At 42.4% G+C, this 19,434-nt stretch overlaps 1 protein-coding gene across 1 annotated transcript in view; it reads right to left on the bottom strand.

Annotated features, from left to right (window-relative positions):
- TMEM59L (transmembrane protein 59 like) overlaps nucleotides 1-15,716 on the bottom strand; it is a 110,952-nt gene extending 95,236 nt beyond the window's left edge. Inside the window, exon 1 of the mRNA XM_085639804.1 lies at nucleotides 15,438-15,716. Coding sequence (XP_085495930.1) covers nucleotides 15,438-15,629 — 192 coding nt within the window. The 5' untranslated portion in view covers nucleotides 15,630-15,716. The remainder of the gene's footprint in view (nucleotides 1-15,437) is intronic.
- Between the last annotated feature and the right edge of the window lie 3,718 nt (nucleotides 15,717-19,434).

Genomic DNA, 19,434 nt, shown 5'->3' with positions numbered 1-19,434 from the left:
ATCGAAGGAACACATGCCCTCCACATCTGAAGCTGAAGTTCAGATTCCGGTAGTCGGCTGGCTACCCCGAGTTGGTGATCTGGTCCGTGAGAAGGTGGAGAACAAGAAGGAGTTCGGCCCCTCTTATCGTGCACCAGTTCCAGTGCTTGGAGTGCAGGGTACAAGAACAGTCATTTTACCTCCACTTCCTGGTCGCAAAGAAAACAGGTACATCTCTATTGACAATGTCAAACTTCAGCGAGTGGCCGATACTTCTTAGTGTGACTCCAGCAGTTTCATGCCAGACGATGCAAAGAAATTCGATGTTGACTCTTGCTTCTAACACCTTGCCTGATGTTGCCATCGAGATGCAATCGGTTACTGATCCCTTGTTGATACCATCGGCTGGTGGTTTGCCCGAAGAGACTGAGTATGCTTATCCTACACGTGGTCCCTCGCCTGTTTTACAATCTACAGCACTTGGCCAGTCCCGTTTCTCCTTTGACACTAACTCATTGCCCTCAAGCCCCCCATCGAACATTGCAGTTTTTTTCTGCTGGTTTAAAAGACATTTTTTGATTGCCCCTTGGACATACATTTGGCTGTTGCTTTTCAGTGGTTTTTTGTTCATGTCCATTGGATTCGTAATAGTTTTTTTCCGCCTCGTGGATGGCCACTATCTGAGTGAGAGATCGACAATTAGACTTATCAATGGAACTTTGGCCCCCCACTCCTCGTCCCACATCATGAAGAGGGACCAGACTTTTGTGAATATTACTGCCTGGCCCGTCTTGGATGGAATCGCATGGGATGCTGTTAAATTCCAAATTCATGGGCCTACAGAGGTCATTAATGTACCTAATGTGTTTCGTGTTTCTATGGGTGATGTGGTTAGGCAAAACATACGTTCTGATGATTGGGATGTACACGCCATTGAATCACTGTTTTCTGATTTGAAATACTATGCCGCTTTTGATGCTGAAGATTTATATGAAAATGCGGCGAATTATGCTGAACAGTATTGCTTTCAACATTATGGCAATCACTTCCTGCATAAGGCAAATACTTTTAGGAATTTTGTAAATTATACCCAATGGGAACACTGTCCTACTCCTGAATTCGGTAGTTCACAAACTCTAGTTAATAAGTATTCTTATTTCACCAATTTCAGTGTTTCCAACCCGGCAGCGTTTTATTTTAAGGTGCTGCCTGAGTCTGCCGCAAAGGTTAGACTGACACACACGAAGCTACTTTATTCTAAGTCCTTTATGGACGAGTTGTCAATCAAAGGTTATGATGTGTGGAAGGCTACTATTGATCTAAAGTCGGTTTGGGGTTCCAAGCCGTGGCAGGTACAGGGTACTGAGGCTTTACATCGTGCCTGTCTTATACCAAATCATATTCTATTTTTAAATTCTTCCATCTTCCAAACCACCTGTTTTGGATTGGCTACTTCTAAACAATTAAAGTCACCTTCTGTACCGGATCTGGGTGCTTATCCCGATTGGGATAACCACACAGATCTATCCCTTGCTGCTTTGCAATCCTTAGTTTCAAACACATCTTTCAATATTTCGAAGATTGATAGTGAGGGTTGGTTAATTTGGCAAAGCAGTTCTGATATCTGTCAAAGACGTTTTCTGGGACTGAGACCGGGTTATACTCATGAACGCGTAGACCCTCGATTTGAGTCATCACATACTGTAACTACATACTCTGTGGGGAAGCTATGTCAATCGTGGCTGCGACATTCCACTTTAGCGTCTGTCAAGGATCATTTATCACAATTACATGACAAAATGGATCTGAATGATTTTGTTAAGGGTCCTGTGGGCGGCAGAACAAAAAGGTGGGCGTATGCTATTTACAACGAAGTCTGGAAGTTGTCGCAGATTGAGGCGGCTTCCAGATTGAGAGCGATTGACCAAGCAAACATGGAGAAGGTTTTAGCCGTTATAGATAATAGCATTAGCACTCTCTCTTCTAGGATTTATACATTAGATAATATTGTTTCATCAGTTGTTGATATTGTGCATGATGATATGTCTGTGTTATATCATGGTCAAAACCAATTGCGTTCTGTTATGCAGTTTGCATGGACGTTGCAAACGTTGAAGGCAGGGAAGGTCCCTTGGGACTATCTGAACACTACATCGTTATTCCTTCCCTTTAACCTCACTGATAGGCAGCGATTTATGTCCATGAAGGATGCTACGTATTCATTGTTACATATTGAAAAATTAGAACCGTTGCCCTTCTCAGTAGCGGAGATCAATTCGGCTACGTGGCTAGCACACGGATTGATTACTCTCCCTTTCGCGCTTTTTAAGTTTACGTCTTGTATGAAACATTATGCTTTAGGTAGATATGAACCGCTGGGCACCGCTTTCATACATGAGGTTTGGTCCCTCCCCTTTACGTATAGATGTACTAGGGACGGAACTGAGGTTTATTTGAAAGGTGAGGAATGTACCACGTCACCAGACCATTCCTTAGTATGTAGGCACATTCAATTACACGGCGCATGCAATGTACAAGCCCCGAATTTGGCCTGCGTTCTGCGAGGTGTCCCAGTGCCTGTGATTACCCCCTCTTTTACGCTGCTTGCTAACGGTAGTTATTTGATTTTGAATAATGAAGCTTGCTGTGGGATGTTAGTGGGAATCCCATACATAGTAACTGTCTCGCAGAAAGTTGTCTGCTGCAATAATGTTCTCTTTCCACCCCCGCATGGGCGGCTGGATGTTTCTATCTGGCCTTCGATTCCAACCTTGAAAGCAGAGTTCAACAAGTTGAGCAGAATAAGAGCCTTATTGTCCCAAAAAGAGGTGTCTTTGACTTCCTCTCGTGAAACATTCGACCTTCACGTAGCTAATACGCGCACAGAGGTACAGGCGCTTCTGAATACTGACCTCCCCCTACATTTCGGCTCTTTGATCCAAACTATTTTCAATGCCTCGTCCACGACCGGCCTGGCTCATTTTTTTAAACTTGTGGGCTCGGGTCTCGTGACCTCTTTCCAAACTATTTTTGGTGTGGTTCCGGGCTTTTTTCATTCCCTTTTCTCGAGCATCTTTGGAGGTGTTCCGCTACTTCTGGCGCTAGTGGCAGGTGTGCTGCTTTTCCTTTTCATACTACGAAATGGCTGCTCCATCTGTGCCACTCGTGCACCTGTCCCGCCTGCAGCTTCTTCGGGATAGGATGCTTGACTTTTATGGAACTCTGCCATTGGCGACATTAAGCCTGGCGTATGGATTGTCCTTCCGGTATTGCTACTTCACCTGCGTGCAGCCTGTGCTACACTGCCTGGATTGCCCCTTTGAATGGCCTTTGGATTTGTGCTTGACCAGCCTGGTGTCTCCGGTGCCGGATTTCGATCGACTAATGAGGCCCTTAGTGTCTCACGAGTTGACCTGTTCTGGTGTCCGGATAATGGCTTGTGGAGCAGCACATGGGATCCTGGGTAATTGGGACATCTCTACAGCTGCCTACAACTTCTTGGCTATGAGCTATTTGGAGGAACATTCCGGGTGCCCTCTGATCGTGCTGGAAGCTCCGCTGATTGAAGAACACGTGTGTTCCTTCTCGTTGATGGATTGGATGGCTGAGACTTTCGCTGGCCCTGCAAATGATTTTTTGTTGGAAGCGGTTGCCACATATGCTGCCTATACATTCATGGATTGACTGAACTATCGTCCTTGGCGCCTGTCGCTCCTGGACAGCACCCTGCCGCGGCATATACACTTTTTTATTTTTTCTCCCTGATGGTTGTTTTGAGTTTTTTTTTATTTTAATTGAATATATTTTTTTCCCGGACTCCACAGTTTCCCCTGTTGCTTTTCAATTTTTTTCGTTTCAGACTTTAACTCATTCTGAACCTTTGAATTGGTTACGCCTTGTTCTGCTCTGACGAAACTGAACTCTGCGTTCTCTCTTTTCTTGCCTACTAAATAGTGCTTCGATCAAGGGGGCGTGTAGTGAGTTCTCTCTGAATACGTACAGGCATTGTTAAGTTAGCATAACCACGTTAGATGTTAGAAAGCCATCTTTTTGCTTTTGCACACGGCACTGCGTTTACATGTTATTTCTTAAAACAGACTGTTGACTCGAGACTTGCTTCACACAAGCGCGATCTGTTGCTACTATCCCAAGCTCTGCGCAGCGACCTTGGTCTGTACATGGTGTGACAAACAGTCTGGGGTATTACACAATGCATGTTTTTCACTCTAGGTTGATCGGCCCACTATTTAGCCATAACACACGCGCAGCTGCAAATGCCTGAAAATTAGTGCTTTTAGTATCACAGACATCATGTTTATTATTCAGACCGAAGACGAGCCTTCCTGCGAGAAGACTTCTGATGCTCCTGTGATGTGATTTCACTAAGCTGATCTTTGAGGTATGGGGTCCCCTATTCAAGCCTAAGAGACCTTCTATTAGCATAATAATAATATTAGCTTCTTAGTAAAGGGAAGGTGGTAGTATCCACTGTCATTATAATATGATCACCCCTTTTATATTCTATGGTATTGTAACTATGTTGCTGGTTTTGATATTAATCATTTGTCTGCTTGTATTAGCCAAAGTACTGCATCTTAGGACACGTGGTCTATAAAAATAAACCCCTTTTTATTTACAACGTGTCTCTGTTGATTATTGTTGTGGACTGATGTGAGAATAATATACGAACAGGTATTTCCGATTCCCACCATTCCTGAGTATGTACTGAGTCGCTTGTTCTGGGTTGTCTACACATTGGGACCGCCGAGCTAAATCTCGGATAACGAATGGGACACTTATGCTAGCCGGATACTGGGTTCTGGGTTCTGAGGTGAGTTTCTGGTACACCACAATTCACTGAGGTCCTGGGGTTCTTCGCATAGTTCTGTGTATCAGCAGAATCCCTGCAACAGATGTTTAAAAGAACAGATTGTATTTGCACGTAGCAGTGAGCCCGCTGCTCATCTGACAGCGTCTGACCCAAAACAACCTGCCAAGAACGTCTTATGCCTCGAGAATCAGACACTGCAAGTATGTCCTTATAAGTTCAAGAAAGTATGTGCTCTGAATTTAGAGTGTCAATCATCACGGTTAAATCCTAAAAATTCCTCTGGGTACAACGGGAGCAGTGCCTTCAGTGTACTACAAATCCTGTAATATGGGAAGGTATTCAAAAGGTCTTGCCACACTCTTCTCGCCCCTCCTAAAGTGCTACAGATTCTTAAATGTATTGTCTACAAAGAAATCCGCTTGCCAGGTCTAACTAAATATACACTGCACCAAGTCCAATCCATGCTGGGCCTACTGGCTGCGAGCAACAAGGCTGTTTCAAAGGATACGGTGACGCTGGCTCCTTTTTATGCCAATGAGAGGTAGCTCTCCAAAGGGCCATGAATCTAAAAATGTGTGTATTGCGCAGTACTGTGTAAAATATAGTTCAAAATCGGGTGCGTAAAAACGTGAGAAGTGGATGTGAAAAGAGAAAATCAGCAGTGCTATTTTCTCTTGAAAAACAACTGTGCCTCTTCCACAGCAAAAGTGAGGATATGTCTACATAAACAACAAAATAAAATCCGAACCACCTTACCCATAAAAACAAAAAGATAATACACGTAAGATCAGAAATGAAGGGTGACACACCACTCTCCTGAATAGTAAAACAAACTATAAACACGGGCCGCCATTGTCTCAAATAGTTGGCGTCATTTAAAAATACATTTGCATTTTCCACACCATAACCAAATGAGGTTCAGCCACCTTGGGGGTTTGTCTAGAAACAATGGCCGGCTTCACTGGCACGCCGCATCATTTGATTAGCCATGCAAATTGGACTAATGGCAGGCTGCGACACGCAGGCGGTAATCTGAGAAATGCCAACTTGATGATCATACAAACACAAGCTAGCATTACAGGTGCGGGCCCGAGTGACAAATCTTTCAAATGGGAGCTCGTTTAATGCTATTGAGCTGTGCTTCGATCTGTGTAATTGTTGGTTGTAGTAAGTGGTGCAAGTATTATATTGTAGTTAAAATTAGTTAGGATAACACTTATTTCGCTGCGTCTACATCCGAGTTAAAACAATCCCCCATTTACAACAAGCATTGGCCGAGCGACGCGGGAAGCTTTAGTAATGTAAAAAAAAAAAAAAAAAAAAAAAAAGAAGAACACGCTAGTGATGCGTGCGCACGCAGCAGCACGTAAAAAGTTAGTGATCGTGCTGGAAGTGAGACAGATGGCGGCTGCACATGTGCACGCTCGCATGAACGCAAGCGCTAGGCCACCAGGCAGCACTTTGAAAGCCCCGATACTAAATGTCTCGCAGAGCAGCACATGCGCTGGCTCAGCGAGACCTAAAAATGGGAGTAGGTGGGTGGCTTCCGCCTCCATTTTCTGTTAGGTAGAGAATGACAGATTATGGACGCCTAGACTATCCAGGATTTCTTGTTAAGAAGTCTCTCTTACTGAGGTTGAGTGACCCTAATAGTATCAGCTTATCAGGATGGGATGAGGTTGCCTACGATCATCCATGCCACAAAAATGTGGCTCAGACTTCATCTGATCTATACTATATTTTTGAGGTGATCCGATCGCGGCAAGATTATAGCAATTTCATTTTTGAGCACCATCGCATCTTTGAGGTTTTATGTTGTAGTATCAGAGGGTGTGCGATCATTTTGAACCTTTAACTCTCCTTTTGTGATATAGCAATTAGGAAGTTTAAAATCATTATTTGTTTTCATAGTTATCTGTCCATCAAATTAAAAATCTTTATAATACTCACCTAATATATTAAATCTCACTAATTAAGTTTTAAAATCTGCCCCTCAAACTAAACCAAAAGACAACCTACCTTAATTTAAATTAAAGAATTTTAATATTGCTTCCAGGTGTGTAAATACTTTCTCAATTACTACTCCAATGTTCCATCATTTTTTTTCTTACAATACCTTCAATTCTGAGCAGCTCAAAATAACCAATTATCATCACTCTCTTTGGGGATTGTAGAGCGGTGTACACACCATAAGCGCCTCACCCACACACCAGTTTCTAAGCATCTTCCTCTAACATCTTCATTTCATTCACCCGTTGGATGAACTGGTGGTGTTAACAATTTAGAGAGAGTTTTTACATCGCTTTAACACTGTAAAAACTCTTTTCCAGAAAAATGTCTCTCAGTACTTGACAAGGAGAACCCTTGTAGTCCTAAACCATAAATAGCACTGATTTGTAATGTTTTTCATTCTTTGAAAATGCTTTACAATGAGTGAGATTAAGTATGAACAATTAATTTCTATTTATGTAATGCGGTGAAACTTATTTACAATAGAATGTAAAATAAGGGAACAATAAGAAAAAAGCAATCACCAGGATAATCAATGAGCTCTTCTCTCTAAAGATGCACAACCAATGATGATGCTAACTCGATAAACAGAGTGAAATCTACCTTGCAAAATTCACTACCAGGCCCTTTAGAAAATGGTAAATGGAACCCAAAAGGTTACTCGATCAACGCGGGGTGGGGGCGGGGGGAGATGTCATTACCTTCCTAGGCGGACTCAGAGGTATCGAAAAATAGCGTACAATCAAACTCCATGAGGACCATTCTAAGCTTTGAACAAAAAAAATTAAAATAGGAGAGGCTATGATAAAACAACCAAGAAAAGGCATACTGTCCTATGATCCTTACAAACATTCAGTCAAGTATTTCAGCATACATACTTAAGAATAAGATGAGGCAACTCGCAGGAGAGATTAATGGCATCCACCTGTATTCATCAAAACGTCTAGATGTACAAGAGGAGTGCATCAAGATCCCAAAATTACAAAGCTGTGAAATTATCCCTCCATAAGGATATTGTCCTGGACTATAACACACCTGCATTGATCTTCCCTCTCAAAAAGAAACACATTGTTAATCCCAAGACCTGCGACACATACATGTCAGCCTCCTATGCCTAGGTAAATATATGTACTGTGAGGAAACCTGACAACTCCAGGAATACACATAACCAAAGCTCTTCTACTATAACCAGTTGGGCTTTAGCAAGTGAGGTAATGTAACAGTTTTGAAAATTAAATATTGGGCAGCTGTTTTCACCGCCCAGATACAAAGAAAACTGAATAGATTCCCCATTATCTCTTAGATGGCTAAGAAATGGCATCTTTATTTTAAAAATTAGAAATATGCAGTATTGTATCGGTTGTACTGAACTGCCTCAAGGCAGGAAATACACAACCCTGCCTAATAAACCATGATCAAGCTGATGCTGAGAACGCTCAACCCATCTCCGGCCTCCCTTTTCATGTTGAGGTCATTCTGAAATGCAACTCGAGCCAACTGACTAACCAGATCCAGGAAAATAAGATTCTAGGAATGTTCCAATTTGGTTTCAGGGCAGGCCATCATACGGAATCTGCAACATTAATGGTTTTTATGATATCTGCCACACCTTTGTAGAAGACCAGTCTGGTCTGTTTATCTTACTGGATTTAACTGCACCTTTTAACATAGTTGACCATTGAATTTGCATGTACACTCCAAACACCCTTGAGTTAAGAGGCAATCATCCTGGAATGGTTTATGAAATTTGGTAATTCTTCTACTGACCTCACCCCTGTCTCTTGTAGCGTTGTTATCTGGGATTCAAACTTATCAACCATTTTTCTTTCAATCTGTATGTTGAATCACTAAGGGTGGGAGTGTATTTAATATCTTGCCATCTTGTTTCATCAATATGCTTACAACACCCAGGCATATTTTTAAATTGGACGTGTGTCTAATTCCAAATCTAGATTAAACCGTGAGTCCATTACATACACAAACGAATGTAGCAAAAGCACTAAAAAAAAGGAAAGCATCAAAGATGGATTTCCTTTCCCCAAATCCAAAGTACGACCCAGCAAACAAGCCAGTTTGGCTTGTAACCCCTACAGACAGCTGATATTACTGCTGTAGTGGCTAACACGACAGTCCCCCTTTTTTCCTTAACGGTTGGGCTTTCTAATGTCAGTCTCAAATAATGATTGTACTATGGTTTAGAGCCTCCACGTTTCACTAACCCGTTTAGGTTTGTGAGCAACTGTTGTATACTTGCCCTGACTGCTCAATGCCGTGAACCCAGTCACACGCTCAAGTGTGCTCTATTACGATTTAATGTTGCCACTATTTTAATCTGAAACTTCTAATTGACTGACAGCAACAGTGTATAATAATGTCCTCTCTTTATTATGAGTAAGCCTTCGTTGCACTCATCTCTTGTAAGCTGTCTAGTCTCTAATGCACTGATTTCCTCATTTCTCCTGCTTGCTGCAACAAATTTGCACATACACGTCTGCTAGGTAATGTTTTGTTCATGGTTGTACGGCACTCTGAAATCAGTTCTATGTGGTGCATGCTTTACAAAAGACAAATTAAAATTAGTTGAAGTCATTACTCCTAAACCAGCCGATAACGGGCTATCAGCTGAATCATCTGGTAACACAAGATGTTAAGTGGTTCCTACAGGGGCCTCTCTGTCACTGCTACTGTTAAGCATCTACATGCAGTGTTAAAGTGGTCACAACAGAAAATAAGAGCCAACTGTGTATGTATGCAGGAAATGCGCAGATGCACCTTTGTTTAGACTAGGAACCTTTATCAGCATTTAAGTTGCAAAATGCAAGACAAGCAGTGGAAACCAACTAGATCCATCCAGACGTTTACAGCCCAAAAATCTAGGGTCCTTATCCTTACAAAGGACTTTAATACAATGACCAGTACCCTGAGGATTCCGAAGACATGTCAAAAGACAAATTTTCTTGATTTAGGGGAGGCCATGAGATTCCGATTTTTTCAACAATTTGCCATCAGCGTAACCTCGCTGGAATACTTTATGTAAGATTTAAGGATTGACTGGAATAGAAGGAAATTTATCCAACCTGTAACTACGCTTATGTATGTTTGGTAGACTAGACCGTCCTGCTAACAGCACAGAAGGCTGTGCATATCTTAAAGTCTGAAATTCACATCCTCCCACACAACACCTGAGGAAGTCAACAGGGATTTATTATGTTGACCGATAAGGAAATGGAGTAAGGTGAACTGAGGAGTAACATAACTCTCTCAACAAAACTGTGTTACTAATATTTGCCAACAGAGACACGAATACTGAATTTTTTTGTGTTGTGTTGTGTCATGGTTGCATCCTGATGCCCTAGTTCTGTCAGCTCTATACAAATAGTTTGAATTAAAATACTTTCTGATTTCTTTACCAAACAGCAGATATCAGTAATTCAAAACTAATCCTACCCTTTCCATGGGAGGCTGTAGTTTTCTTAGCAACTGCCCCACAACATGTTGCAGAGGTTTACGTGCACAGTTTTACATAGTCTAGACAAAACGTCATGCTCCTCGTTATATGAAACTATTGTTTGATTAAATTTATACATAGCTCATTCAAACAATACAAACATACAAAGTTTTTTGAATGCATCACAATGAACTCATAACATACAACAGATCACAAATCTAACATCAGTTGTATCCATTGTTACATTCAAAAACTCTAAAATAGAATGAACGTTAACACATTCATTAGATTGCATAAATCCATCATAGTACAATCTTCATAATCAGCCGTCAACTTAATCTACCATGACAACCTCAAAAGTATTGGATTTATGTGTACATCTGTGTCTATCACAAGAGCAATATCCTTTAACTAAAGGTTCCAGACATCCATACATCGTTCTAAGACTTATCTAGTTCTGGTAATATAATCAGCTTAATTTATCAATTTTAGATAACGGTGGAAACGTTGCATTCCAATCACTAATACGTTCTAGCCTTATCCTCTTTAAAACCTTGTCCAGAGACAAAAGCCTTGCGACTCAACAGCTAACATGCCTAGTAACGTCTATGAACGGAAACACTGAGATAGCACATATAAGTGTCCTACTTTATGGGTAAGACTCATGTAAACAGAGGTGTGGATTAGTGCCTTCAAATTAGGTCCACAATCTTTTACAAAGGGTTTGTAAATCAATAAAAACATCAGTGGCTCTAGAAAGTGATCCAATACCCGGAAAATAAGTAGTTTACATTTGATGCTAATACTTTCCATCTTCGTTGAAATATTCTGAAAATGCAAGCAGTCTAAAATTAACTGCCCAAAACTTCCCTCCAAGTAAAAACTTAAAAAAATAAAAAAAACACCCACCAACATCTTTTGGTATAGAAATACAAAATTCAAATACGCACTTCCATATGGGTACCTGCTACCTTTCAAAGGCAAATTATCATTCCAAGAGCCAGGATGCAACCCATGCCATGGTGGAAAAGACATTTGTTATGTATGTTCTCTAAAGGCTGTAATCAAATGACAACTTATTGCCTATTGAATCACACTTTGCCTCCTCCTGACAAAGCAGTTATGATACCCTTTCTTTCTTCAAACGTTGGTGTCCAGGAGAGTTTATTATTAATCAGAATTCCTAAAAATGAACACATAGTTGCCACCACAATTTCACTTAAGTACAAAAACCATTTGTTGCTCATCGACCGTCCTTTATCAACATACATAATCTTGGTGTTGGTCACGTTTTTTTGAGAGATCATTAGCTCATCAATTCCCCTTTGTAGACCCACTGGGGTCACGTTTAATAAAACCATTAAATTGGAAAAATACAACAAAGAAAAGTGCTCCTTCTAATTAGGCCCACGTCTCCCACTGGCCCCACTATTAAAATAAGGAACATATGATATTGAAACGTAGCGAAGCTCACACATACATGCCAAAACGGACACATTTCTTGAGGCCAAGATATGTTATGCAAGCCCGTGTTCTAGTATAAAAGTCACCAATAATATGCACCAGTCATTGCCAAGCTCTCCAATTTCATAATTCTTCCTCTGTAATCTGGCCCAATCCACCTTGTTGAATGCCCTGTCGAACTCTACAGATGCACAATATAGTGGAACACTCCATCAGTGGAGCATGTTTGGAGATGTAAGGGCCTTTACCTGTTGCACTGTCAACAGCCCAATGTGAAAGCCTATGTGCACTTTGGAAATAATGCCACGACTCTCAATCCAGTTTGTCAAAAAAAGTGTATTGTGTCTAAATAGCCCTGCAGACGGCCAAGCACATACAATGAGCATTAGCTTAGCAAGCAGTAGGCATTACCTTTTTTTAAGGACTGAATTATCATCAACCCTTTCCATACAGGTAGAATATCCCCTGTATCTATATTGACACAACAAACAACCATCAACGTATGAAGCCATCAGCTAAGCAATTAATGGATAACAGAGGTTCAAATCAGGTAGTATACATTGATTTCATTTGGCATATGCTGTTTGGAGAACCCTTCCGTAAAGAGCCTTGAGAGGAAAGTCCATGATACAGGCAAACGTCTGTCCAATCATACTGCATAACTTTCCCCATTCATAGTTCCCGCTACAAGTTTCCAAAAATGTTTATCATTTACATTGTTAACAGTAATTTGACAATTGGAATTCTGTGAATATATTTTTTTGCCACGGAGGTCAACTTGCTAAAGTTTTCCCGATCAGTCCAGTGGGGAGATGTGTGCCTTCCCTTGAAGATGGTGAAATGCTCTGCTAAAGCGCTGCAAACAGCCTTTAGAGCCAAACCACTACACAGGACTGTCCAGGCTGCCAATATATGAGACCATTAGATGGCCAATTAGTCAGTCAGTCAAATAACTTTATTTGATTTGTTCGAATCATAAAAGTTTGCATACATACATAAAATATTTAGGTATTCATAAAAACTTATGCAAGAATTTGACACAGAATACATATAAATACTTCATGGTTTAAAACTTTAAAACAGTGTACACTTTGCCTAGCTTAAAAAGTAAAAAACATATCCTCCTACATGGCTATTGCTCCCCCTGCACTAATTCTTTATTAACAAAATTAATTCATCATGTCAGTTTTCAACGCATTAATACAAAATAAATTATACTATAAAATCATTTAAAACTTAATTTCCTATTAGATTTCATAGCGTTTCCTAATTGATAAAGCAGTTCAAACGAAGTTAAGCACAGTGATACAAATAGCAGCAGTAGATAAAGATCGCAAATAGTTAAAGCCCTCCAGGTAAGTACAGGGTTGAATATCGCTCAAGACAGGCTTGCTGAAGCGTGCCCTTGGATCTTTATAGAGTGTGCAAAACAGCAAAAAGTGCATGGTGCTTTGTTGGGCCAAATTATTGCACGGACAGGGAGTTAGTCTCTCACACCAACTTGCCTGTTTGGGAAAAGACAAAAGAAAGTGCAAAGACGAAATATAGTCATAAGGAAACGTGATTGTACAAGGATAGTAAAAGACAAATAAAATTGCTGATGGTTTAGGCGCCCATCTACACAGTTTGTGTTCCACGATCCTGATTAGACATACTTGATTCAGCATAATATGCATTTTTTATGATCAATTTCATGTTAGATTGAATACAATTGGGATTATCATAACAGTGCCCTAAACCAATCTTATTAAAATTATCTTTAACGTAATGAAGCCAGGGGATAGCCAGAGTCTTTTCAAGGTTCATACAGTCTCTGAGAATACTCCCTGAAAATGTTAAGTCCTCTGAAGTCCAAACTTTTCCCCAGAGAATCAGTGTGGAAATGTTTATTCTATCAGTCCAGTGGGGAGATGTGTGCCTTCCCTTGAAGATGGTGGAATACTCTGCTAACGCGCTGCAAACAGCCTCTAGAGCCAAACCACTAGACAGGACTGTCCAGGCTGCCAATACATGAGACAGTTAGATGGCCAATTACTTATAAGCTGCAAAGGGTTTAAAAAAAAGAAAACCACTCTAACAAACACCATGGTCTCTCAGATATCCTCAAATTAAGACCTGCACTATCCTTCCTACTAAATACAACATTAACAGGTAATTGAATCCTTAAGTAGTCACAGCAAAACAATGATCATGACAGACCTGGTGTGGAGGGATGAGAGTTTCTCCCGCAGGTCCTCATAGCTATTTCACGTTTCAAGAGCATTTAAATGTAGGTCCTTTGTAACTTTTGCTACCCACAGGTCTTGAATTGCAGGTAATCTGTGTTTATGACAATTCAGAGTCCGTGAATAACTACTGGTGAAATATGATGTGAACATATTTTATCCTGCCATCCATGATTTCATAAAATTATGAGAAGCGCCTCAAGATTCAGGCTTCGTCATCTGAACAGGCATGTGGAGGGCTTGAAACTAGAACGTTCGCATTAAGATGGAGGAGATAAGCGAGGCAGTAGGGCAAACTAAGGTGCAGGGTCTGACTGGATGATGGCGTAACCTTTGCACGAGTGGTGGTGGATGTATAGAGTTGTTGCACATATATAATTTAGCACACAGAAAAGGCGCAGTGATGCACAGACAGAAAGGCAGGAAGTCCGATTTACAAGGGTTGAAGTGCCAGTATATTAATGTCCAAGCTGCAGGGTTAGCCCACAGGCAGGTGCAGTGACTAAAACGTGAAATGTCTGATTTACATAGGACAGGGTGGCAGGACCCGAGAGCATCTGCATGCACACAGGAACAGGTCAGTGAAATGTCATATTAAAACAGGAGAGGGTGGCAGTACACGAGAACAGCTGCATGCACAGCAATAGTCATGCAATGGTGCATAGGCATGGCTAGGCGTGCACTGGTGCGCAAGCCTGGCTGGGCATGCACTAGTGCAGAAGCATAGCTGGGCACGCACGGGTACACAGGCAGGGATGATGGGCACGCATGGGTGCACAGGCAGGGATGATGGGCACGCATGGGTGCAGAAGCATGGATAGGCACGCACGGGTGCACAGGCATGACCATGCAATGATAAAGTGGCATTAACGGGCACGCACTAGTGGACAGGCATAGCCATGGACGGCATGCAATGATGTAGTGGCATGGACGGGCGTGCATGGACAGGCATGCAGTGGCATGGATGGGCACGCACTAGAGCACAGGTATAGCCGTGGACGGGCATGCAATGACGAAGTGGCATAGACGGGCAGGCACTGGTGCACAGGCATAGCCATGGACGGGCATGCACTGATGCAGTGACATGGGCTGGCACGTGTTGGTGCACAGGCATGACCATGGAACGGCATGCAATGATGCAGTGGCATGGATGGGCAAGCCCTGGGGCATAAATGATGCCGTGGCATTAACAGGCTGGTGCACAGAACGGCATGCAATGATGCAGTGGCATGGATGGGCAAGCACTGGTGCACAAGGATGGCCAGGAACGGGCATGCAATGATACAGTGGCAAGGACGGGCACGCACTGGTACAAAAGGAGCTACACTGGCAGGCTCAGAGCGTGTAGTGTACAGGCAAGCTGCACCTGTGCGGCAGGTACTGCCAGACCCCTGGAATTAACACAGCACGCGGTTGCCACATCCCCCCCCCGTGTCACAACGGACTTCCCACCCCTACCAACCCCCGGCGGGGCACTCACCTGCGCGGGGCTGCTCCGCCCGTACCGCAGGCGGCACTTGTTCTTGCAAGGGCCTGTGTCGCCGAACTCGTCGTCCAGCGGGTCGGGGGTTGCCCCCGGGGGGTCGGAGGCGGCGGCAGCGAAGGCCGCCAGGGACGTTAGCGTGACGCAGAAGAGCAGCAGCGGCCCGCGGAGGCGCGCGGCTACGGCCATGGCAGCTCAAGCGCCTTCCCAGCCACCAGCCCGCTAACAGACGGCCGCGCGCGCCGAGCGTCACCCGCTCAGTGACGTCACCGGCGGCAGGTTAGGCCGCAGAGGACTCTGGGAGGAGGCGGAGTATAAAAAGCCATCGGGACCGTTAACTCTGACTGACTTTCTCCATAACTAGTCTTGTGTGAATTGTGTGTCTAATGGGTACGCACCACAGCGAAAGGTTTGGTGCGTAACGTGATTCAAATATTTTGGTTTCTAATCAAAGGATTATAGAAGGGTTAATGGCACCGTTACACAGAAATTTAGGTAGGTGTTACTTCTTTAAGATACTTTATTTTTTTTAACTTTCAGGTAGTGCTTTAAGTGAAAGTATTGCAGTGCGGGTACTCACTATTTAGAGCGTCTGTTTGCTTCTATGAAATGCCGGTACTACACATTGAATGTATTGCCGTAGTACCGAGAAGTACAGGTACTCTCCATTTCAAAGACATGCAGATACTCAGTACCGGCCAGGTCATGCCCATGTAACCCGTTTAAAGCACTGCTTTAAGGACTTGTTCAGAATATAGAGTACAAATGTGATATAGAGTTGTAAAGTTTGAAGGATTTCAAGCAAACCTCAGATTGAGTAAATATGCTGCTTCTATGTTGTGAGGCTGAGTTGGTTGTCTGCTTTCAAGCGTTTGAATTTGTCCTATTGTTATTAGCCAGTAATGGACTTGCTAGGATTAAATCATTCCACAGAGCATACAATGACCAAGCCTCTTAACATGGAAGTTATCAAAGACAGAGCTCCTTCAAGAAGGGCCCAGAAAGTTCTTTCTGGATTATAGGGTTTTGAACATTGTATCAATGGCCATATACTGGGTCCCAAAAGAGTGGACTTGGTCTTTGTAAGAAGAATTTCAGATTTGGGAGGAATGAGATTAAAGCTTTTCGTACTCTTATTGTCTATTGAATGTGATTTTGTCGATGAGATTCATACCGGACTTCTCTATCTAAGGATGAGTTTGGTTTCATCAGCTTCCATGAAGAGATTCTTGCCACCCACGTCAAGTAGGGAAGTTGTAGATCTTCGATATTGAAAAAATCGACCTCTGCATTTACGGTTTCACAGACTAAGCACTGCTAATCAAATTGTGCCACCGGTCTATCTCTTTAGTGGTTTTGGTAAAGATGTAATCTGTTGCATCCTATCAACTGTCCTAGCTTCTGGTTGCTATCTCCACTGGATTCTGGATTCCAGGGGCAGAGAGCAGGCAGTTGCCGAAGGAGGACAGCAAGGGTTGTTTTCACTGGACTAAATAAACTAGTCCCATCTTTCTTCATGTGTCGTGGTGATTTAAAAGTGGAGACAAGTATGGGATGGCTTATTCCTGAGGCACTAAACATGGCGTGAAATCTTGGAGCCAATTTGTACGCTTGTGGATTGGCGAAACAACCCCTGGTTCTCTGTTTGCCTGTGGAACAAAATCTTAGACTGCTTTGCAGTAAATTGAACATTATAGATATTCCGCGTATTGGTAGTGAACACAAGTGTAGATTTTACGCTATATTGTGGTGTTTGGGAGTGAGTACAGCGTTTGGCTCACAAGTGCCGAAAGGACATGTGGAAGGAGCGTTTCACTACGCTCGCACTACTTGTTATTTTTATCCTGTAAGAGCAGCAACGTGAGCCGGCACCACTGTGATGTTGCTTGCTGTGCGGTTCCTGGAGGCATTGCATTGTGGCTGTTCAAGCAAGTGAGTAACATCAATGTGAGCACCAGTGATGTGCGTGCAGCATTTGGGGCTCTGTCGCAGCATACTACGTGAATGCATGATGGTTACAAGGGTGATCAACACTAGCATCGGGCTTTGTTGATCTTCCCAGGCTTCTGTCGACGGTGTCACGTGAGCGCGTCAGGTTACTGAGGAGACTTGCACGATGTGCACCTGTCAGCTGCGGTCTGTATGCACATTTAAATCTGTGCATCTAGAAGTGTCTTGCAGGATCCAGTGAGAGAACATTGTATGAATTAAGCAAGTGAACATTACAAGCGTGTGGAAGAACCAAGGTTAGCGTTAGTGCAGCTGAACAAGGACAACTGTGTTTACTTTGTTTATTTTAGTTTGTTGTGTTTAACACTGTTCATGTTGTGTGCATATTGTGACATACGGTTAAATCGAGTTTGTGAATTTTATGCAGGATAACGTCATCCAATTCAGGATAACGTTCCTGATTTGTGTTCTTGAAGTGAACACTTTATACTCTTGGGTTGAAATTGTGGCGTTATATATCTTTTTTCACAGGACTACACATAACACACAGTGAAATCATGGATGCCACATCAGTAATAACCCCACCCAAATTTCTACAAAATCCAGGTGTTCCTGCCATGGTGTGGGAAGACTGGCGCAAATATTTTGGAAAATAAATGTAGACTGGTTATGTTGTTTACCACTGCAGGGAAAAGAAATGGACAATGAGAGTGAGGATGGTGAGGTCATGTAGAGGGGCCATAGTGAAGAAGAATGGAAGCAAGCAACTTTGGAAGATGACATAATGAAACAGTTGATGACATGACTGTCCGGTAACACTGGTCAGGCGATTGGTGTGAGGAAGGAATGCACAGAATTTAGGATGGTTTAGTCAGAATTGTCAGTAGGGGATGGAATTGTCAGAAGAGTTGGTAGGTTGGTGGTGCCATTATGGTTGCATGCCAGATTGCTGGAGTTATTGCACAAAGGGCACAGTGGGATGTCTGGAATGAAGAGGAGAGCTTGTAATGACATTTGATTGCTGGTCATGGATAGGGAGATTGAGAGATGTGTTCAGAATTGTGTGGCATGCATGTGTTGTGACAAAGAACATAAATCAAAGGAGTCTTCTATATCATCCACCAAACTACCATAAAAACTTTGGCAAAGACTGGGTATGGATGTTTGTGGACCGTCAGGGGGTAGATAACAAGTACGTTATTGTTTTGGTAGCTTGAGTGTGTTGTTACTGATAATTGGCCACAATTCACAGCTTTTGAACTTGAAAGGTATGTGGAAAAGATTGAGGTATCGCACCATACCCCTGCAGATTATAAACCCAGAGAAAACAGTCCCGTTGAGAGATTTAATCGTGTTAAAAGAATGTGTGCAACTGGCTGATGAGTGTGTTAAGGAGTGTAAAAATGCAGTTAAGGAAATGCTGTGGAGTTACTGCAACATGCCCCACACAGCCACAAAGGAGTCCCCCTTTGTCTTTTGAAGAGGAGGCAAGCTGATACCAAAGTGGCACCTGCATGGATGTGCATATTCAGCACTAATCGTGTAGACATAAAGGAGATGGAACGTAGAGTTCGAAGACATCAGGAAAAGTATATGCGTAGGTACAATAATAAGTTGAGGAGCAGTGCACGCACATTTATTAATGGTGATTGGGTGAGGACTTTTCTCACTGGTGGTCAAAGGGCAAGATTGTCCAAATGGCTCAAGCAAGTCAAGAAAGTGGTTGGTAATAATGTGTGGTAGGATGATGGGAAAGGGTGGAATATCCTGAGAGTGACCTTGTGTAATGATTTAGAATCTAACATTTGGGTGAATGGAAATGCACCAACGACTCCAAGAATTGATCCAGTTTCTGAGCGTAAATTCAGTAAAGTGGAACGGATCAAGACTAAACCATTTTGGCAAAAAAACTTTGTACGTGCATGATAGTGTAGACGTTATGTCTCTTGGACATTGCTATTTAGAGTTGTTACATGTTTTTCTCTCATCACAATATGTATTAATAAGTATCCAATTTCTACATCATCGTAGTGCACAAATTTAT

The sequence above is a fragment of the Triturus cristatus genome, chromosome 12 (assembly GCF_964204655.1).
Source record: "Triturus cristatus chromosome 12, aTriCri1.1, whole genome shotgun sequence".
Lineage (NCBI taxonomy): Eukaryota > Metazoa > Chordata > Amphibia > Caudata > Salamandridae > Triturus > Triturus cristatus.
The sequence above is the reverse complement of the archived record's forward strand: the minus strand, read 5'-3'. Positions and strand labels throughout refer to the sequence as shown.